This window comes from Spermophilus citellus (assembly GCF_964194105.1).
Source record: "Spermophilus citellus genome assembly, chromosome: 11".
NCBI classification, from domain to species: domain Eukaryota; kingdom Metazoa; phylum Chordata; class Mammalia; order Rodentia; family Sciuridae; genus Spermophilus; species Spermophilus citellus.
The window spans coordinates 76199314-76222730 of record NC_138192.1 but is presented as its reverse complement, the minus strand read 5'-3'; the positions used below and the strand labels follow the sequence as shown (position 1 = coordinate 76222730).

The 23417-nt window shown below is 42.5% G+C and overlaps 1 protein-coding gene across 1 annotated transcript in view; it reads right to left on the bottom strand.

Moving 5' to 3' along the window:
- RAPGEF4 (Rap guanine nucleotide exchange factor 4) overlaps positions 1-23417 on the bottom strand; it is a 288041-nt gene that overhangs the window by 222551 nt on the left and 42073 nt on the right. The window contains exons 2-4 of the mRNA XM_081261503.1: positions 20048-20190; positions 17607-17695; positions 1173-1319 (exon numbers count right to left, since the gene is read on the bottom strand). Coding sequence (XP_081117629.1) covers positions 1173-1319; positions 17607-17695; positions 20048-20190 — 379 coding nt within the window. The remainder of the gene's footprint in view (positions 1-1172; positions 1320-17606; positions 17696-20047; positions 20191-23417) is intronic.

Sequence of the window (23417 nt, the reverse complement as noted above, 5' to 3'; positions counted from 1 at the left end):
CCTGGTCCCTTTTAATTGACGGAAAAACCTCTCCACACACACCTCATGCAAACCGACTTTTGCTTTTCCTTCCTAAAACTAGCTTTTGTCTCTGAACTTTACAGAGCCATGGGAGATCTTTAATATTTTCTAAGAGAAACATTTCAAACAAGTAACCCTGCAATTTATTCACTAGTGCCAAGAATAAAAGTAACAGGTTTCACCACCAAGGCCTTCCAAGGCTTTGCCTGACTTTCAAGGCCAGCGTCACTCATTCACCTGCAGCTGAGCCCCCCTAATGCATCCATCATTTGTTTGGCTCTGGGGGAAACTATTTGATTACACAAAATTCTTTTTAGATCGAGTTTAAAATCTTAGCCACACTGGGACAAGTGGCAAAGCCTGCCGGCTCAACGGGTTAACTCTTGGACATACTGAGCCCTGGACAAAGACAAGGAGCAGCCACAGGTTAAAATCAGAAGCTAAAAGAACTGAAAAGGAATGAGTGTCAGAGATGCAAAGCTTAGCTGGGCCTTTATAAGTGCTTTATTTGCCAAGACGGCATGTAAGATGATTTATTCCCCCTACTCCTTGTAAATGAGCACAGCGCCCTGAGATATACCAGGAAGCATCAGTAAATGCAAAAGCTACCAGGACACATGGCATCCCTCCACTGCTGAGGCACCTATGCATCCTGAAGTTGGCAAGTAACCAGACATCTTTATGTACCTCCATTCCGCATACCTTATTATAGGGCACATCATTTTTAAAAGCATTTTAAATGAAGCAGATGTTAACCCCATTCATTCCACTTTCCCGGGGGGGAACATGTCAATAATAATTTTTAAAATGCAAAAGAAAATGTCAAAGTATTTTGTTCCCTGGTTAAGAATACATCTGTAGAATAGGAGGGAGAAAATACATAAAAACGCTCTATGGTCATTCAAGAAATAATTATAAGGTATGTCAAACTACAGAAAATTGAGCAAGCACTAAATTAAAAAAAAAAAAGATGTCTTGTGTCAAAATGGCTTTTTCACTCACTCATTTCAAAAACAAGTTTTGAAAATTAAATTCCATCTACCAGCTCAGAACAGAACACATTAAGGCCTGACTGTAATGCCATTATCCGTGTGGCGACTCCCGTTCTCATCTGAAACTGTATTAATTGACAAAGAAGCCTTGGGGCTCACCTCCCATAGTGCCTTGAAGTCCTTCTGCTCGATGCGGAGCAGTTCGCTGCTCTCCCTGGTAACGATGGTCGCATGGCGGGGCGTGTTGTCCAAAATGGACTCTCCAAAGGCCGTCCCAATCCCCAGGGTGCAGATGGTCACCGCATCCTGAGAATCACCAAAAACGGTCATTAGAAAATTCAACATTTAGCAGATGAGTGAGTTGTCTTTTCTTTGAATTTAAATATAATTTGTACAAAATGAAACACCCAACTTCATTGTACCATTCACTGCACATTTTGGCAAATGCCTATACTGGCATGATCCCCACCCAGATCAAGACCCAAAAGTTCCCCTGTTACCCCTTTCCAGTCGAGATCCTTACTTCAAAGGAAATCACCGACCTGATTTCTATCATCCTGAAGGAGTTCTGCTTGTTGCAGAACTTCAAGTAAAAGGAGACAGATAATTGCTGTTGTCTATGTCTGACTTTTGTTCAATATAATGTCTATAAGATTTGTTCATGTTCTTGCATGGATCGATAGTTCTTTCTTCTTATTAGTAAATAGTTTCCCATTGTGTGGGCATGTCACTGTTTGCCTATCCATTCTCCTATTCGCATTTGGATTGTTTCGAGTTTGGTGTTATGATAAGTAAAGCTGCTAGCAATAGTCTTGCTATCTTCTGCAACTTCTATCTGCTTTAAGAAAAGGACAGAAACCCAGTGAAGATGAACTCGGCCTTCTCAGTGAAAGGATGCCGTTATAATATTTAAATAGGAAACTGGAACAGGGATGACACTGTGTCTGTCTGTCTTGAAGAGATGAGGAAACTGAGGGTCTCAGTGGTGGGTTCACAGGGCCCCAGCTCACACAGTAAATAAGCAGTACAGCCAGATTCTAACCACGTCTGACTATAGATAACAAGCTTTTTGTATCATGCTGCCTCCTGCAGCCACAACAGAGTAAAAACAGTATCTGAAATACTGTGGCTAGTTCACAAACTGCATGAATCAATGATTCAGAAGTTTCATAAGGAGTACTAAAAAAGAAATTTCCTCTCTACATGCAACATTGGTGATAATGTTTGGAATTAATCCTAACTAGTTTCAAATAATGCAAATAGCCACTCAAAATCATCCGGACATTAATTTTGCAAGGCATTATAAATTAAGGAAGATACACAAGGGTGATCCTCTGAGTTAGAAGGCACAGTTTTCCTTTCATGCATCTGATACACAATAATAGGTAAATGATATTAAGATCAAGTTAGTGCCTCTGTAATCACATCTCTAAGACAAATGCCCATAAGAATCCAGTTTCTTGAACCATGGAAAATTGCTACTACACAGATATTAGCATATGAAATTAGGTTCGGGAAAATAAAATCAATAATATTTCAGAAAAGAATAAAAGATCAGGGGAAATTTTAAGAATAGGCTGCTAATATACTTTCCAGACAGACAATTGCAAATAAATTCACTCAGAAAAACATGCCCAGAACTGAAACATCAATACTCAGTAAGTTGGGTATGTCTGAGTAATTTTCAAATTCTAGTAAGAACACAAGTAGATTATGATAAGTTGCAGGCTTTCACAGATTTTCTAGAATAGCAGGTTCCCTGGAGGCTCCCACTAAATCGTTCATTTTACTACAAACTGAACCCTTCAGAAAAAAATTCTTTTGGCCTAATTTGTACTTTCCAGCATTAAATTCTACGTTAAAACTTGAGAGGGTTAGATCATAAGTATTACTGCTGCTATGATTCATATAGCTTAGATTTCTAAGGTTATTAGCAAAGTATAAGGCAAAAGAGAGATGACAATCTCAGTTCTTCGTGAGCTAGTTGTAGAGTGGATGGATCAACCAGTCTTCTCTTTTCCAACCTCTCATCCCTGATACATGTAGTTTGTCACCAAATGCTACACAAAGAAAGACATGCTAGGAAACTCATACCAGCCTATATCGCTACCATGAGTGCACAAAATGGAACTCATTCTGGGAATTTCTCCGAAGGGCTGAACTTACCCAGACTTTATCATGTATAACAAAATTTAGTCATGACAGCATTTCCAACTGCACCGCTCATAGCATTTCATCATGTCCCAACCTCCTCTGTAAGGAACAAGAGGCCCACGCCCATGGGGACATAGCCACAGTGGGTCATTTGCTCAGGAACCCAAGCTCTCCTACCAGAACTGAGTGTGCAGTCAGTCTTTCCCTGTCTCCTCCTTCACACTCAATCCACTCATATTTAAGCATAGGGAGCCACAGATTACAAGATATGGTCTAGGACTAGGGGTGCAGCTCAGTGGTAGAGCACTTGCCTAACATAGCGGAGGCTCTGGGCTGCTCTTGGGTCCTGCTAAACAAACAAACAACAACAAAACAAATATAAGATATGATCTTGAAATGAGGATGGAAAAACCTCTCCAAAAAGATGTGTTATTTGCAAATTCAAACTTAACAGTGGATTCAGAGCACGTTTAGGACAAATTTACTTAGAAACCAGAATGGATTGGGGATGTGTGGGTTGGGCACTGGGACAAGTGGCCACAGGAAAAAGCTGAAAGAGCTAGGAAACATTTTCACTCTAAAGATTAGCGACTGTCCTTGTAGTCCATGGCTGCTTGGTGCTATTTACAAAGCAGTCCCACGCAGGGTCTTGCATGTGCTTTAGAAAGAAATTATCAAACAAAGATATTCACATTCGAATGTTCTCTCATTTAGCAGAACTAGTGTACGTTGCTCAGTACGCAGGCTGGAAGGCAGGACACACGTGAGCAGGATGAAGGGAGCCCGGGTGGAAGGAGCACTCCTCTCGTGTGCACGCTGAACAATCCCTACAGGTCAGAATCTGCAGGTGTGCTTGATGCCTGCCCTCGCCTGTTGCTGAAAGGATCTGTGGCTGAATGTAGCAGGGGTGACTTCTTTTAAGCTTACACATACTCCAGAGGTCTGCTCACATCTCAATACTTATTTAATAGGGACTATTCAGAAGAACATTTGTATTTTCTGCTCGTTTGTGGATTAATGTTCAGAGAGACCATCTGAAAGAAAATGTTTTCAGTGACACCAAAGAAAGCAACCAGCGCCAACCCAGGGAATCTGGAACAGCAGTGCAGGGATGTTCTATCTTGCAAGGTGGTGATTTATTTTTGAGGACTTTCAAATGGGAAGTGGAAATTTAAAAATCTGAATGTTCAGGATTGACGGTGGATTTCACAGACGCTGCCATCCCCCAACTCCACCCCAGAAGTCGTTTGTAGCTTTCTGGACAGTTCCATACATGCCTACAGGGTCCCACCTTGAAAGTCTACTTCATAGTTCTGCCTGAGGGCAGAGTGCCAGCCAGCCAGCACCTGGAAGGGGTACCCTCCTGCACAGAGGCAAGGCAGTGGGGGTTAACTCTGCAGCTTCCCTGCCCTGCTGAGTTCTTCGCAGGTCCCCTGAAGGAGCAAACCATTGACCACTGAGGAAACACGCTTATAACACACCCCTGGCTTTCCTTCCTTCCTTGTACACTCCCCCCAATCCCTTGCCACACCCCCTGTCTCCAAAAAAACTACATTCAGCTCAATCCTTGTCTCCAAAGCTGCTTCTGGGAAACCTCAAATAAGAGGGTAGTTAACCAAGATGGCTGTGGGTCCCAAACTGCACTGAGACCTCGGGGGAGGTGCTGAACCAAACCAGCATTCTCAGAGAGATTTCTGTGACAGGGACTGAGACCAGAGTACCATTTACTGCCTTCATCAGACATAGCCTAAGTGCAGCCTCCCTCAGGGGACACATGGGAAGGCTTCATTGTATCAGGGAAACAAGTTTGGCCTCCCAAGGTCAATTCCACTATAGAACTAGGAATGATGGGTTTCCAAAAAAAAAAAATGGCCTATTACATGTCATTCACATGTCATTTGGTTTCTTCCTCTGGTCTGATCCAGCTATCCTTAACTCTGTCCACTTGATCACTCCTTATCCTCCCTCCAAAATCACAGACCTCCTTCCTTAATCACCCACTGATGCTTCATAGTACTCGTCCTGCCGTGCAGCATGCACAGGTCCTCCTGCATGCATACAAGTGGAATGTGGTGCCATGTGTCTTGACCATGGTGCCTCTTTACTCCTCAAGATAGTTAAGTGAGCTCCTGTATTTAAACTGTTTTGCACAGTGCCTGGCCCAAAATAAATGCTTAATAAATTGTGGACCTTCTTACTGGCAATCCGGGTTGGGCATCCCTTATCTGAAATGCTTGGGGCCAGAGTGATGCAGATTTCCTATTTCTTCAGGTTCTGAAATATGTGCATATATCATGAGCAGACTTGGGATTGGGGGCCAAATCTAAACAAAGAACTCATTTCTGTTTCATACATGCATTGAATATATAGGGTGAAAGTAATTTTACACAATAGAATTGATAATTTTGCGCATGAAACAAAGTTTATAAACACTGAACCACATACTGACTGCAAACTGTCTCACAAGGTCAGTAGTAGAATCCCAATTCCTAAATGTTCCAAATTCTGAAACATTTTAGGATTTGGATTCTAGATGCTCAACCTGTACTCTTAAGAAAATCCTGCAGTGTCAGTATTTGTTTTGCTGTTTTATAGGTTAGGCAAAATCAGACTCTAGGATGTTCAATAACTTGCCCAAGACCAGGCCCAGTAAGAAAAGGAGCAAAGACCAGCAACTAGTCAGTCCCCTCACTTGCCCACATACTTCTCAGTCTGCCAAGGCTCAGAGGGAACATCAGCTACGGTGTTAATTTTATCCATAGGTTCTTTGCTCAATCACCAACCTATCTGTTCAATGAACAATCACCAGGGAAATGGGAAACATTTAGCACTGTTCTCCTTAATCCTCCAATCCCAGTATTGGGTCCATTTGACCCTCCCAGAGGATAAAAGCCTTCCCAGGTTGGGGTACCAATCTCTAACCATTAGGAGAAATTAAAGTAGTCATAAGTGGGGAACTAAGAACAGAACCCACATTTCAGCTTTTCCAACTCTGATCCAGTGACCCAGTTGGAATAATGAGTTCCTTCCTGAGCAGGAAACACTGGTTTCTTTCCTTCTGAGTCTCAGCCTTAGTAACCTGGTACTCCCAATCCATCCCAAAGTGGGAGTTCTGACAGCCTTGCTGGACCCAGTTCCTCTCTGGATCCCTCCATTCCTCTCAGCCTGCCTGGCCGCAGACTACTCCATGGGGCCTGCTTCCTGGCTCCCTCCCCATCACCAAGCCCCGCCTGCCTCAGCCTCCACTACACTAACTGGGGAGTCTGCCCCACCTATCTGCTTCCTTCGGCCTCCTGCTCAGCACTGCCTGAACTCACCCTCTAGCCCTGTGCACCTCCACCACGAGCAGACCCCTCTTTCCAGGCTCTCATCTTCTACCCAGCTTGGAACCAAATGAAGTCATGAGCAGTGTCTTGGCAGGATCCACCTACCTCCATTCACACACATTGGTACTGGGTAAATCAAAGGTCAACAAGGCCTGCCCTAGCAGAAGGTGGAGGGCAGGGTCAGGCAAAGGAGGGACCCAGAGGCAGACACTCAGTGCTTAGGGGAAAGCCCCCTGGGCCAGCAGAGTAAAAAAGAAGGGACCTTGGCACACCTAGACCCAAACTCAGGTCTGCCAATTACTACCCCATGGCTTTGGGTAAAATGCTCTCCTCCCCAGAGCCTCAATATCCTTACTTGTGAAATAGGCAGGCATGATCTTTTTTATAAGATTATTAGCAGGAATAAAAAGAAATAAAACAATATACAGAGTCCTAGCTGGTTCCTGGCACATAGTACATGCTCTATAAATAACAGAAATTATTATTTCTAAATTATATTTATATGCATGTATAGGTTTTCCATGTCTCTAAAAAAGCAAATATTTCTTGCTTTTATTTAAATCACAGAGAATCTCTATATTCACTTTGTATTAACCTTCACCTAATGATGGCTTTCAACACTTAAATTCCAAGTTTCTCTGTCCCCCAGTCTGGATGTCAAGTGGTTTGAATGATCTGCAAAACACTTGAGCTCTCTGGGGGAGCTTGTATTCAAAGGAACCCTTCTGACAATCCTGCTGTAAATCAAAGAATCCTTTTGTACTGCAACTAATCACCCCTTAATTTATCTGCTTTGTACGTCTGAATTACGGTACACTGAGTTTTCTTAGAGCACGCATTCCCATCTGAGACATTTTATTTGTTTGTTTCATTGTAAACACAGGTACAGTACGAAAATGTTAAGAAAGTCAGTGGTTACATGTCACTGGTAATTAAGACTCTTGTCCAAGCTAAGTGACTTGTGCCTTGCAAATCATGTCTATAAGCATCAACTGAAATCCAGCTAACACAAGCCACAGACATTCTGAAGAAATTTAAAGTGGCTTATAGTCAATAAAATAGACATAAGAATTCTCTGTGATAAGTACTTCAAGATTTTTTTTAATGTCCTAAGCTTCAAGGAGTATCAGATCCTTTTATGTTTCATATTTAACTCACTTCTATATCAATGACTCAGGAAGAAGTCATTGTCTCATGGTGGATTTATTGTTTTGGATACATGGTGGGTTAACACTGAGGGACAAATCAGTTCTTTAAATGTTTAGATCCAGAAACCAATTCTAGAAAGCAATTTTTTTTTTTGTACCAGGGATTGAACTCAGGGGCACTTAGCCACTGAGCCACATCCCCAGCCCTATTTTGTATTTTATTTCAAGATAGGGTCTCACTGAGTTGCTTAACACCTCATTTTTACTAAGACTAGCTTTGAACTCACGATCCTCCTGCCTCAGCCTCCAGGGCTGCTGGGATTACAGGCATGCGCCACCACGCCCGGCTTAGAAAGCAAATTTTTTTACAATTTTCACTTTAGGACCATGGGCCATTGTTGTCATTAAGTAAAGGAACACCTGGATTTAGTTCATGAGCTTGACTTTTGTACTAGAATTTACTGAGTTCTTTTAAATAATAAAACTCAGTGGAATCAAATCTCAGAATGTGTCAAGACATTAGATGGCATGTGCTGTCAAAAGGATTCACTGCCGAGCAGAAAGGCAAATGTGTTTTCTAAAAAACAGCAGAGCCAAGGTCTGTCACCACTGAGCACTTCCCTGGGATCAGTAAGGGTTAGACACAGCTTAAAGGGATCAGGCAAGCTGTCTGGGGAAGGCTCAAGGCACAAGGGCTGGTTGGTTCTCGGATGACCAACACAGGAGGCCAGTCCCACGTCAGTGGTGAGCCCATCTATCCAGCACCATGTGCATTTTGCATCCACCCAAACTGGCAACAAATCTAAATAATGATGCATCTTGCAAGATGCTAAAGAAATCCCAAATCAGTCCCTAACCAAGAGCATGACCTAAGCACCAGAGGAGTAAGACATTACAACAACCACTGTGGACCTGGCATCATTTGAGTTTTGTGGGCTCCCTGCATGTGTTCAGTCAGAAATGTGCTCAGAAAAAAAAAAAAAAAAAAAAGTCTTCCAATAATGATGTTCCCTGTCGGAAAATAGTAGAGAATAATGAGTGAATAGAAGAATGAGAGGCAAAGGCAAAAAGACCAGCAGAGACAGAGAGGTTCACTTCATGCAGAAACATGCCTGCCCTTTGAATTTTATAAGCAAAAATGCAGTGTTTCAAAATGTCTTTGTTATAAAAGTGAAGATGAGAGGGCAAACAAAAGCACATTATTTTAGTTTAGAAAGAAAACCAGTAAGAGGTCTTTCTCCAAAACTGGGATAAGATTTGCCAAGTAACATCTTACAGTAACAGATGACGTAATGGAGTTAAGTAAGGACCTCGGCCAAGACCAGCCCAGATTCTCTGATCCCATGAAATGGCTGAACAATCTTGTTAAAACTTCTTGCAGTTTCCAATACCAAGTACATTTCCTGCTTTTTCTATTCTAACACTGCCCTCTTGTGATAGAATGGCAGCATTGCAAGCATTGCAACCAGCAGCATTCTGCTCTAGGTCACCAACTTCTCTTTCTTGAAATAGTCATTAAAAAAACACAGGAACTTTCCTCTATCCCAAGTTTTGTCCTAAGTGGTTTACATACATAAACTCTTTTAAGGTAGAATTATTATCCTCAATTTACAAATAATTGTAACCTGCATACCCATAGTCAATTAAGTGGCAGAGAGAATTCCAAGAGATCTAAATTTAACCACTGTGTTTCATATTAGGCACATATAACACTTTAAATAAACATCTGTTACAGAGATGTATGCATTTTAATAAGTTAATAAACTGCCCCATTATCTGTTTTGCATCATAAAATCTTATTCTGTCAGCAGCCTTCAGAAATTCTACTTTCATATGACAGGAAATTTGTTATACTTATTTTAGTATAAAGCTTAGTTTACAATAATATTTAATATTATTGAATAATATTAATTTAAATATATTTCTAGGATTCAAATATCTATTGTGCTAGGAAGGTTCCCTCACTTGTCTGCAGGGAAAGCAGAGCTTTGTTCCTCTCTCTCTCTCTCTCTCTCCACCCCCCAAGATCCTCACAGAGTTGAGGGCTGTTATCTGATGTAGAAAAGTTTATAAACTCAGTTATGATTTTCAAGTTGCTGTTTATAACTTGCTCCAATGTTCTAATCACAAACCATGAAAATACTAATGACAAGATATGCCGTTCGTTTGAGTGAGTATTTAGCCCACCTAAGTTAAATAAAGCTCCAAGACAGGAGAAGAACCTGTGTATGAGAGTTCGGGGTGATCTGCAGGCATATATGTCCTAGATGAGCTTAGGTAGGGGACTGAGGGTGAGGACAGGTATTACTGGGGAACTGGAAGGATTAATCCTTGATAACACCCATCCTCCCAAAGTGGACATGGGAATCTATGAGCCAGGATGGTGAGGCAGAGCTTCAAATGGTGAAGGGTCTGTGGGCTTGTCCCCTTGCTGGGCGTTCTAAGTTTCCTGAGGTAGAAAAAGAATGGAGACCAGAGGATGTCTGAGGAACTGGGAGAGATGCTTCTGACAACTGCACATAGCCCCAACAGTGTCTCTGAAGGAGGTACTGTTGTATGGAGTAATGTAATTTATAGAAAGATTGGCAAGGATTGGCAAGTCTCTGAAAGTTCCTTAACGTAAGCTCCTGGTTTCAAAGTAGTAAGAACAGAAAGGAGAACATTGTAGCCCCAGGTCCTCAGGGAGAGTCTCTAAGAGGTTGAGCTGTTTCCTTCCCCAGGAAACAGTCCAACCTCTCAGAGTATCTCCTCTCCAGTCCCCTCTTGAAGCCTGGGGTTGGGGGACTCAGTCACAGGAAAAGCAGGGATGCAGAAGCAGGGTGTGGCTCTGGGCTAAGCTGGAAAGAGCCCCAGAGAGACCACAAAGTGGCGCCAGTGTTCAGCAGGATATTATACCACCATCAACAGAGGAGGCGTCTGAGCCAGACAGGGGAGGCAGTCGGGGACGACGCTCCTGTCTTCTCCCACCCCCCACCCCCGCCACCAGCAGACCTTTGCTTCTCAGCTGACCAGGGGGACTGACCCTGTGCAACACTGAAGTGAGCCATCTGACTCTCAGAAGCTCCATGGCTGGTTTTCTCCATCCTCCCCTCCCAGGAGAGACCTGAGGTTGACATGACCACTCACCGCAGTGTCAAAATTTTAATTCTTTTCTCTAATGTGTCACCAACAGCTCTCTTTGTTATACTCTCAGCCATCAGTGACTCACTGAGCAAAGGTGAATCTATACCACCTTCTTACCCGCTGGGATATCGGGCAGACTACTTGCCCACACCTCAGGCTAATGACCACTAAAAGCTTAGGTAGGGGACTGAGGGTGAGGACAGGTATTACAGGGGAACTGGAAGGATTAATGCTTGGTAGCATCCATCCTTGATAGCAAGGGAAGCGAGGGATGCCACCTCTGAGGCTCACCACTGTGTCATTTTGAGCAGACCACTCGCTCCTCTGTGAACCAGCATGATACAGTGCGGCTCGGTCTACCCACTGGGGAGATGCAAACCAAAGCACGCAGGTGAAATGCTTTGTAAATGATGAGAGCTCCTGCCACATGCCTGAAGGATATCACCCATGAAAAATAAGTGTGACCCTCATCCCAGGGTACAAAGAATTCAAGAAGAACCAATCAAACAGAGGGGAAGAAGCTGTGTTTTTTCAACCTAGTGAGAAAATATACATATATATGAAGGATGGAAAAAAAGAAAAAGTAATATTATATTGAAATGAGCAGGAAGGGAATATGCTTTTATAAGTCAAACAGAATTTTTATGTCCTACGTGTTCTTCTTTTTATTAGTGCAATATAGTTATACATAATATTGGGGTTCACTTTGACATAATCATACAAGCATGGAACATAATTTGCTGCACTTCATTCCCCAATACTTCCCCTTTCCCTCCCCATGTCCTGTGTATTCTTGAAAGCTAGAGTTATCTCTTTCTGTATAAAATAGGGTGGTTGTTTTCAGAAAAAAAAATCCATCAAATCAATAATAGCTGATCAATGCATAGCACAAAAATACCATACCCGAATCTGAGAGGGGTTTTCTTCCTTGTTTTTTCCCTGTTCTATTAATGGCATTCCCATTGAACTCGGCATCCAAGTCAGGGTCTTCCTTTTCTCCCAGATGTCCATACATCCCATCAGTATCCCTCTAACAATTTCACCTCTATCCTGTTCCTGCCGCACCTCACTCTCTCTCCCTGTCACCTACACTGACCTATCCTCTCTAATCTGGAAGCCCTTTGGAGGGGTGGGCTGTGCTCACTTCACCATACGTCTGTCTCCACATCTAAAAGGTGGTGAGAGGAGGGGCAAGTGGAACAAGCATCTGGGAGGTGGGTGTGTAGGTGAGACGTGGGCTCTGAGCTGGCAGCACGAAGGTGGCCAGAGGAGCCGTATGGAAAAGCTGCTTCTCTCACCTCTGGTCCTTTCACTTCACCTCCTGCAGGCACCTGGACAACCATAATAGTTAAGAAGATGGCCCCAGAATCACAGAGAACTGGTTCACACACCTGATGGCTGGGTGACTGTGGGCGAGTTATTGAACATCTGTCCTGTGCAATGAGACTTATATCATAGCTCTCAAGGGAGAAGAGCCATGTCTGAGTGCCACCACCCCCCCACACTGCCTGTGAAGTGCTTTGCACATAACTGCCTGCAGGGGGTGCTCCAGCACCCGGGGACATTTCTGTTCTGAGCCCCCAACTCTGCCTCAAAAAGCACCCACCAGCTCACCCAGGGGCTGAAACTCAGGGACAAGTTTGGGAACTTGCCATTACCTCCCTTCTGACCCAGATAGGATGGCAGACACTCAGTGTAGGGAGGGACTCGAAGAAAGTGGAGGTGCAGGCTAGCAAGCAACTCTGCCCTCTTAAAGACCTGCCTCAGCTGTTAGCTCCTTTTTCTCTTTCCTCAAGATGGGGTGATTGTTTTCAGACAAAAACAAGACTAAGACTTCCTTAGTCTCCTAGAACTTCTTTCTCTTTTATCATTACTTCCTGTTATGGTTTAGATAAGAGGTGTCTCCCAAAAGCTTATGTGTGAGGCAATGAAGGAAGGTTTAGAGGTGAAATGATTGGGTTACGAGAACCTTAAACTAATCAGTGAATTGATCCCCTGATGTAATTAATTGAGTGGTGACTGAAGGCAGGTAGGATGTGGCTGGAGGAGGTGAGCAATGGGGGCGTGACATTGGGGTATATATTTTGTCCATGGTGAGGGGAGTCTCTGTTTTTCTCTGCTTCCTGATGCCACTTTCCTCCACTGCACTCTTCCACCATGATGTTCTGCCTCATCTCAAGCCTCAGGGAATGGAGTCAGCCATCTATGGACCGACACCTCAGAAATCGTGAGCCCCCCAATATGCTTTTCCTCCTCTAAAATTATTCTTGCCAGGTCTCTTGGTTGCAGCAGTGAAAAAACTGACACACACACCCCACCTACTTTCTATTCACATGTGAACAGCAAAAAGGACATGCAGTTGGGAGGTGCCAGACCTGAGTTCAAGTCTTATATGACTGAGTACTCTGTGGCCTAGGACTGCTGCACCCACTGATAAAACAGCACAGGAATGACTGCAGACCGAGTCAGTGCACCAGGGGCCCCTACTGCAGTGAGACACACTGAGACCCTTAATGAGGATCCACAACAGTTTCTGGTCTCTGAGAGTCGGAATTTCAGGTCTTTCCTTACTTCTCCCCACCTCCCTGGTCCATTACCCAAACCCACTTCACTCCTCACTGTCAACTCAGCTAGAAGATGGGGACCGGTTGTTTTGTCAAATACTAGTCTAGATGTTGCTATAAAAATATTATTTATGTTATAATATGTTATTAACACAATAATATATGTTATTAACACAATTGGTACAGTTTTAATAAAGGTGATTGCTTTCTATAAAGTAGGTGGGCCTCATCCAATCAGTAGAATACCTTAAGAGCAAATAGGTTCCGTTGAGGTTCCCCATAGAATTCTGCTTCCAGACCATCACAGAAATTCTGCCTGAGCTTCCTGCCTTTGAACTCAAGACCCCAAACCTCAGCTCTTACCCAAATCTCTTGTCTGACAGACTTGCCAACCCCCACAATCATGTGAACCAATTCCTTAAAAACCTGCTCCCCTTGTATTATCTTGTCTCTCTCCTTCTCCCTCTCCCTCTCCCTCTCTCAACTCTCATCTCTGTCTCCTTATCTCCTTCTCTTTCTCTGAAGAACACTCACTGACATAGGGAGCACTCTGCCATGCTAACCCGTCAGTCCATCTTTTTACCCTGATTTGCCACATTGCTACTAGTAGGGCAAAACCCCAGGCCTATTACAAGGTCAGCACAAGCTGATAGGTCATTTCTCTTCTTCCCTTTCAAGCAGCCTGGTGTAGTGGGGAGGTTCATGTCTTGCACATTCCCTTAGCATCTTTCTGCCACGTAGCCAGAACCATGCCCTGTCCCTCAGAGCTGCTGGAAAGCTGTCCCCTCTGTCTGTCTCGGCTATACTCTGGAGGGTGGGAGCAGGGAAGGACCAACATACTTCCACTCCCTTACATCTTGGTGACAAGAATCAATTCAGAAAACTCTGGCTGGATTTCATGGGATTGAGTCCATAAATCGGGCAATAAGCCAGCTCTGGAATAAAGCTAAGAATAATTCCTAACAACCCAAGAGAAACCCAGTCCAGCAGAGTAAAGTTCTCTGCACTGAGGTCAAAGCTACAGCCAAAATCCAAAACTAAAATTTTGAAAAGTTTAAAATCCACAGCTGGCAGCAAAGGTTAACTAACTCAGTCTGCTAGGACCACACTGGGAGAGATCATTGATCTGAGGCTGTACTCCTCGAGCCTCTGGCCACATGCTATTTTAATACCGTCAAAATCTCACGCCAGCTGCTAGCATCTGCTGTGTCAGCGCATCAGTGCCAGGGTTGCTGATCACTCCCTGGGGACAGCAGCCCTTTGTTTTCTTCTTCTCTCTCCTCATTTCTCCTCCATGGGGTTTCCTCTTTTCTCTCTCCTTCCTTCCTTTGCCCCCTTCCTTCACCTTCTTCTCTTCAGCTTCCTCCCTCTCCCCAACATGACTTCTTCAGGACCCACTGGGGGAGCAGGAGGGACCAAGGAGAAGGACTCTCCCGGAGGCCCCTTCCTTTGGCATGTCCACACAGGTGACACCAGGAGCGGTGCTGAGCAGACATACCCAGAGGGTGCCCAACAGGCCAACATCTGCAGAGAGCCACTGTGCAGAGCCAAAGGCAGGGGCACAGGGAGGGGAAGCAAGAGGCGGCCAGAGGGAGGCTGTGGATTTGACCATGTTTCTTTTTGAGCCAAATTAAACAGAGCTGAGGCTGACAGCAAGCGTCCAGCGCCTGACTGCTGGAGTTCGAATCCTGGCTCCCCCAATTCCAAGATCCGTCACTTGGGGCAAGTTATTTAACCACTGGGGCCTTAGTTTTCTCATGTATAAAATGAGAACAGTAACGTGTCCACCCTCGTGGGGTTGGTTGTGTGGGAATTAAAGGAATAAATAAAGACCTGTGAAGTGCTTACAGCACTGCCTGGCGTGTGGCCACTGGCCAAGAAGTGCCAGCTGTTCTCAATCCCATGGGAAACTGAGGCAGCTTACAAGAATCAAAACCATCTGTCACCTCGACCCTCTCTGAAATCCTGTGAGGGAGGGGAAGAGGGGACCCAACGTCACAGTTGGGAAGGCACAAGCTCCAGGTGTGTCTAATGGAACTTTCCGTGCGCCAAGGCACAGGAAGAGCGTGCTACAGGCTAAGTAGAGTCTGAGCACCCACCATGGGCCCAACACAGGAAATCGTATTCCACGTGCCAAACGCCCACTTCACCCAGTCTGTGGGACAGCATTCCATTTCCAAGATGGTGACTGCCCACGCCTCCAATATGCATGTGAGTCCTACAAAATTCAACACTCCAATTTAGTAACATAAATGTCGTTCACATCTGAAGTGTGCTACCCAAGGAAAATGCTTGGAAATGCTGCCTTAAACGTGGTCTTTGAATATAGGTTATCTGTCTCTTTCAATGATTCTTTGGTTTTACTTGACTTTATAATTACCCAGTTCTCTTCCCCCAGTTTTTATCTGAATTCCTTATATGCAAATGTAAAAATGGAACATTTTCATACTGATGTGTAAAAGTGACCCTATGGAACCATATATTTCATATTTAAGGTTCTTGGTTCTAAATAGGAAGGTTGTATATGTTTAGGCCACATGTCATAGTGATGGAGCAAGGGTCACTACAGGTGGTAAGAGAATTAATTCTAAGTCCAATTTAAAATATTCACAATATTGTGAAAAGAAAAAAAAAATATGAGTTTTATCCACTAGGGGACCTCCTCAGAGCTGACTAAGGACCATAGAAGAAGCTGGTATTCTATGATTTTGTCATTTTTTATTGCTGCATAGTACTCCATTGTGTATAGATGCCACATTTTTTTTATCCATTCATCTATTGAAGGGCATCTGGGTTGGCTCCACAGTCTAGCTATTGTGAATTGTGCTGCTATGAACATCGATGTGGCAGTATCCCTGTAGCATGCTCTTTTAAGGTCTTCAGGGAATAGTCCGAGAAGGGCAATAGCAGGGTCAAATGGTGGTTCCATTCCCAGCTTTCCCAGGAATCTCCAAACTGCTTTCCAAATTGGCCGCACCAATTTGCAGTCCCACCAGCAATGTACAAGAGTACCCTTTTCTCCACATCCTCACCAGCACTTGTTGTTGTTTGACTTCATAGTGGCTGCCAATCTTACTGGAGTGAGATGGTATCTTAGGGTGGTTTTGATTTGCATTTCTCTGACTGCTAGAGATGATGAGCATTTTTTCATGTACTTGTTGATTGATTGTATATCCTCCTCTGAGAAGAAATGGATGGCACTAGAGCAGATTATGCTTAGTGAAGCTAGCCAATCCCTAAAAAACAAATACCAAATGTCTTCTTTGATATAATGAGAGCAACTATGAACAGAGCAGGGAGGAAGAGCAGGAAGAAAAGATTAACATTAAACAGAGACATGAGATGGGAGGGAAAGGGAGAGAAAAGGGAAATTGCATGGAAATAAAGGGAGACCCTCATTGCTATACAAAATTACATATAAGAGGTTGTGAGGGGAATGGGAAAATAAACAAGGAGAGAAATGAATTACAGTAGATGGGGTAGAGAGAGAAGATGGGAGGGGAGGGGAGGGGGGATAGTAGAGGATAGGAAAGGTAGCAGAATACAACAATTACTAATAGGGCATTATGTAAAATTGTGGATGTGTAACCGACGTGATTCTGCAATCTGCATTTGGGGTAAAATTGGGAGTTCATAACCCACTTCAATCTAATGTATGAAATATGATATGTCAAGAGCTTTGTAATGTTGTGAACAACCAATAAAAAAAATAATAAAATTTTTTAAAAAAGAAGCTGGTATTGCACTTTAGAAGAAACAAATTATTGGCCCTCTTACATTTGAAAAGAGAAGGCAGAGAAATAGAGATTTTAGGAGGGCTATACTGACCATACGTCCCCTATATCCCTGCCGCTCCTAAAAGCCTGATGAGGGCAATCATTTCTAGGTTGAAGCAAAGTCACTAAATAAGATGGAAGAGAGATCCCAGAGGAAACCCAGGAAGACTCTTTCCCCTCCTGCTCACATCTCACTCACACAGCCACAGCCATCACTTTGCAATTGAAGTATCTTCATTTCCCAAGAGACAGCAGCTTCTGGAAGACAAGCAACGTGCCCCTGCCTTGCATGTTCCAGTGCCTGGCACCTATGCACATCATGCCAGGTATTCATGTAGATGCTTGTTGAGTGACTTAATGTAGGCATTAGGCAAACACAGTTGAACTCTTTACGATAGGGAAGAGGAAATCAATTTGAAAATGTGATTCTGATGGTATAAAAGACATGGGAATGAGTATTTTTTTTTAATCCAATTTTTTAAAAAAATACAGTATATATTACCTGGTGACTGCTGGTCTCAGATACTTTAACATCCAAAGACCCTGCCAGGACAGCATACCAGTTTGTCCCAATATCACCCTGGCGAAATACTGAAAAAAAAAACCAGAAATATAAATATATCAAGTACAGGTTGGTTTTGTCCCATCATCTGATAGGTCTGCACTAGTTATTATAAGCATGGCTTGAATCTAACTGAGCTTAGTTCTCCTCCAGTACCTGTTCCCACCAGATATGGCTTGTTTTTCTTTATCTCACTCATCAACAAAGTTATATTCTATTCACTCAACATTCTGTGAAGTGGATCTCTAGGAACAAAGCTCTTCCATATTTATACAGCTGTAATAGGAGATGACAACCCTAGCCATAGGATCCTTTAAATCTAATAAGATACTGATGTTCTGTGCAATTTATCTTAATTTTCTCATTGAATTGTGATTCTTGAAAAATTATGATGCTAAGTGGAATACTGAGTAACAAGATTATTTGACTTAACAGGCTGCACTACTCCAATTTCCTAAAACTATATTAAAATTAATGTTTTCTAGAATAGCATGTCTCCTTTTAAGCAGACTGATAAATATTTTTAAATCTGCTTTGTCTGGAAATTTTAAAGTAGGTATCATCAGTGTGCATTTTCTTGTTTGTTTTCTAAATTGACGGCTTTTAGACATTTGAAAATGATTCTCATCAAACATTTCTGAATCTAACTTTGCTTTGAGTTTATAATCCCAGAGAGGAATTTTTTAGATAGTTAGGTACAACCTTAGTTCCCATATCATGTTAAGGTCACACTTTGGAAAGTAACCCTGAAACACTCATTGAAAACTCTCATACCAACCAAGTGTCTTCTTAAATATGAGGACTGATGGATTTACGGTAGACCTCCCTGCAACTCCGCTGCTCGCAGCCTGTGGACCTGGCTGGTTTTAGAGTTAGGGTCTGCCTTTCATGAACTTCTCAGCCCCCAAAGACATTATCATTTGTCAATCAAATTCACATTTTATACCATGGAAAATTCATTTTGAAAATGGCCTTAAGAAATAAAAATTCTCAGTCCCCAAAAGAATGAAGTTTCTGTTATTAATAAAATATATACAGACTGGGGTTGAGGCTCAGTGGTAGAGTGGGGCACTGGGTTCCATCCTCAGCACCACAAAGTAAATAAAATAAAGGTCTTGTGCCCATCTACAACTTAAAAAAAAGTCTTTAAAATATATACATATATGCTTTAAAATGGTATGTATAATTGATTTTAAAAACAGAAATGTGATTTTTTGTGTACACATGGGAAACATCTTGAAGGATGCATATAAAATGTTATGAACAACCTCTGAATTGGGGTTGTAGGTAATTGTTTTGTTGATTTTCCATATTTTCTGTAAGGATGCTGTGACAGACCCTGCTGCTTCCCCACCCACAGTGAGTCCTGCACTCTTAGCTAACTGAACCACATTTTATATGAATTTTCCCTCCCCTCATAGGCCAGGTGCTCAGAGCTTGGGAGTTCCTCCCCTTGCCCCACTGGGGTAATTGCGATTGCTCTAAATCCATCATGGGCATCCCATTATCTCTGCCAGTGATAGTTTGGACATGGGCATGTGATACAATACAGGCCAATCAGATAGTACAGGAAGTTGGCCGGGGACTTCTGAAAAAGGGACACAAGAAGAAATGGTCCTTCAGCTGGGAATTTTTTTGTGTTGGCATGAAATGCTTCCAACTGCTCTAGCTGTCTGGGAACCATCTGTGAGAAGCCTGAGGACAAAAGCCAGCACCTGAGGATGCATACCAAAAAGAGAGAGAGAGAAGGAGGGAAGGACGGATGGACCTGGGACCTTAGTAATGTCATTGAGCCACTTCATTAACTAACCCTGCAGTTGTTTTACCTCAGGACTTTTGTTACAAGTAAATCATTTTTTTCCTTCTTTTATGAGTAATTCAAGACAGTTGGATGGGAGTTTTCTGTTAATGCTGCATAAACCGTACAGATGGAGAAGTATTACTTTTTTAATTAAAAAATTATTTTTTAAAAATTATTATTTTATTTTCCCTGCTCCTTATTTTACCTGGAATTAGAGGGGGGTTAATTAAAAACATTACTACTAGCATTAGCTAAGAAAACTGTTTTTTTTCTTTTTAATACCCTATTGATGAAATTTTTTGATTAAAGAAGATAACTATTTGAATTTCTAAAGATACAGCTAAATGAATGAGTCAATGGGATGCCCTGGAAAACTCATTTACGTGCTGTGAACAAAGGAGTTAAGGCAATGCCTTCGTGGAATTGAATAAACAGAGGGAAACGTCCCACTTACTTGGACTGAACCTACATATTTGGCACATTAATAAACCCTCTGCATGTTCTCTCTCCCCCCAGGGTAGCCACAAAATGAGCACAAACCACACACAGACAAATATACCCCTGGAGTTGTATTCCTTACATGTTATTCCTTTTTCCAAATTCTCATAATAACCACATAAACAAATCTGATGAAGGAGATTGGGGTGAAATTTCTCAAAAGCTTTAACTTCCTTCAGTCGTGTGAAGATTATATCCACATCTTCACTGGATCGTTCCAGGGGTCTATATAAGAGAGAAGAGGCAAAAAAAAAAAAAAAAAAAAAAAAAAAAAAAAAACCTGTGTCAGTAATGATGTACTTGAAAACAAGCCAAAAGGCATCATTCTAATTACATTCAAATGTCCCCAATGGTAAGTATTTCACTGCAAATATCTATCCACCTCTCCCCATTATAGGTATTTCCGGACCTCTGTCAACTATTCACCTTAAATCTCTACCATCCAAACAGCCATGGAGAAGTCACTGTGAGTTCAAGGTAGTGTTTGTGGGAAGTGCTGGAGTGCTTAGAAGCATCAGGATGTGATGAGATACATAAAAATGAAGATTTTACTCAAAATTGAGATCACAAAGAAAAATACCTGCAAGGGCCAGTTAGGTAAAGTGAGTAAAAAAGAGCCAAAATATAAGGGGGGGGGGGGGTGAGGTAGAGTCTACTATCAGAAAACAATGCTGAAAATACAAACACCAATTAGAGGTGATGCCCCGCCTCATTGTTGGTTAATACTATAGGCAACTGAGAGGATCCCAGAGAGCTGAGAGATGGAAATGTCTGCAAGGAGCAGCCCTTATTTGGCTGTTTTCCTTATTGCTGGTTTTCTGTGGAAACATGAGCTCAGACGTTGTCAGAGCTTCCATTTGTTCAAGGAAAACTAGATAATTTAAATTTTGTTTGCTTTTGTTTTTTTTTTTTTTGGTACTGAGGATTGAACCCAGGGGTGCTTTATCACGAGCTATATCCTAGCCCTTTTAATTTTTTCTTTTGAGACACAGTCTCACTATGATGCAAACAGATTATGCCATTACTGAATTTTCAATCCTCCTGTCTCAGCATCTCCACCCCCTCTCAAGTAGCTGGGATTACAGGCATGCACCACTGCACCAGGCCAGCTTACATTTCTCAAACATTATGTACACACACACACAAAAAAAAAAAAAATTATAGAAAAGACTCAACCTGCTGACCACCATATTATAATCTCTGGATTAAGATAAACCAAAGAACCAAACAAAAGTAGAGCAGTTTTACAAATTATGCAAATTATTTGTTTTTCCTTGAGCAGTATTACAAGTCTAGGAGTGTTTCCTGATAGATATTTCACATTACACAGAACCACCCAGACTTATATGTGCCCTGGAGCCTTCCCAAGCCAGAGAGAAAGAGCTGGTTGAGGATTGAAAAAGACAGGTAATGTTCACCAAATACCCCTGTGTGCCTTTGAATTTATCAGCCTTCCTTGTAGTTATGTTGGGAAACATTCTGGTCAGTAGACCATGAATGACACTAGCATATGTCACTTCTGAGGGAGACTATTAACAGCCAATGGGTATCCCTCCTATTCTTCTCTTATAGCCACAAGTTGAAAGAGTGTTATTGATCTATTTGTGTCACTCAAAAAATATAGGTTGAAGTCCTAATACTCAGTATCTGTGCAGGTGGCTTTATTTGGAAATTAGGTCTTTGTGGATGCAATCATGTTAAGATGATGTCATACTGGATGAGGGTAGACTCTAATTCAATAACTGGTGACCTTATAAGAGGGAAATCTGGACCCAGAGAAGACCATCATGTGAAGGTGGCAGCAGAGATTGAAGTAATGTATCTACAAGCAAGGAATGTCAAGGACTACAGGCAACAATCAGAAGCCAGAAGGGACAAAGATGGATTCTTCCCTGGAGACTTCAGAGAAAATATGTCCAACACCTTTATTATATACTACTAACCTTCAAAACCATGAGATAATACATGTATGTGTTTTTAAACCATTCAGCTGTGGTATCTTGTTTTGAAAGCCCTAGGGAACTAATATAGAAGGTGTGTGTTTCATATGTTATAGTCACAAGATGGTGAATAACCACAAAAGACTTTGTGTACATGACAGATAACCTCCATTGTGTGAAGCTACTGAGATGGGGGTAGGGTAGGGGGAGATCACAGCACCACCTAGCATTACCCAGACTAATACACAAGGTAAAGCTAGCTGTGTCATTGTTCCAAAGAACTTGGGACGTTATTAGAGGAAGACATCTTGCCATGAGCAATGAACATTTTTGGAGGATGTGAGCAGATGACCTGTCACTAAAGGTAAAGACCAAAGACACAACTTTCATAAATGTAGTTTTGAGGCCCTTTCCCTCTCAACTTTCACCCCATCACACTTTAAGGCCCAAGAAATCTAGACTCAATAAAAATGCCCACTTCCTTCCACTAGCCTCCCAACTAACTCCTGCAAAAAGGTTTTATATTCTATTTCCTGGGGAAGAAGAAGAGAAATTCTGATGCATTAAGGTTCCATTTTTGAGATAACAATATGCATGAAAGAACAGATTCAGTCTTTACCTAGTTTGAATGTGTCCCCCAAAAGTTCATGTGTTGGAAAGTTAATCCCCCAGAAAACCACGTTGAGAGGTGGAAACTTTAAGAGCCATGAGGGCTCTTTCCTCACAAACAGATTATGCCATTATTTCAGGAGTGGGTTCTTGATAAAAGAATGAGGTCCCCACCCTCACTTCTCCTTTTCTCCCTGCCCTCCATGTTCTTGTGCACATGCACATGTGATCTCTTGCCCTTCTGCCTTCCACCATGTGATGAAACAGAGAGAAGGCCATTTCCAAGTATGGATCCCTTGGCCTGGGGACTGCCCAGCCTCCAAAACCTTAAGAAATAATTTTTTTCTTTATAAGTTACTCAGTTGATGATTCTGTTGTAGCAGTGAAAAAATGGACTAAAATGCCTTGAAGGCACAGCACAGCAGTATCAGTGTCTCTTTCCACCTGAACTGCTGAACTCCTAACCAGAAGCAAAGTCTTCAGAGTTCGTTTTTAGAACTGAGACCAGAACTTCAGTAGTTAATAAAGAACTGCTTTATTTACTTTGTGTGCCTGGGAGTGAGGGGACACTTCCCAGGCAGTGAAGACAATAGCGGCTGGCAAAGCACCCCAGGGTGGGGAGCCAAGCCAGTAGAGCACGCTTCTTGGGAAGCAGTGTTGGTAGCAGCAGGGAGTCCGGTCACTGCATGGCAGCACTGGCACTGGTCTTACACCCAAGAGCAAGGGCAGCATGTAAATGACTAGAAGGAACCAAAGACCAGATGAGTCTGCAAATAGACTGGACATGGGTATGATGGATTCTACTTAGTTATACAGGAAAGGACAGAAGCAGAGATTAGAATCCATCGTCCATCAAGAGAGAAAGCAGCAGCCCTCTTTGTTTATTGTCCCCAGAGCATGTCC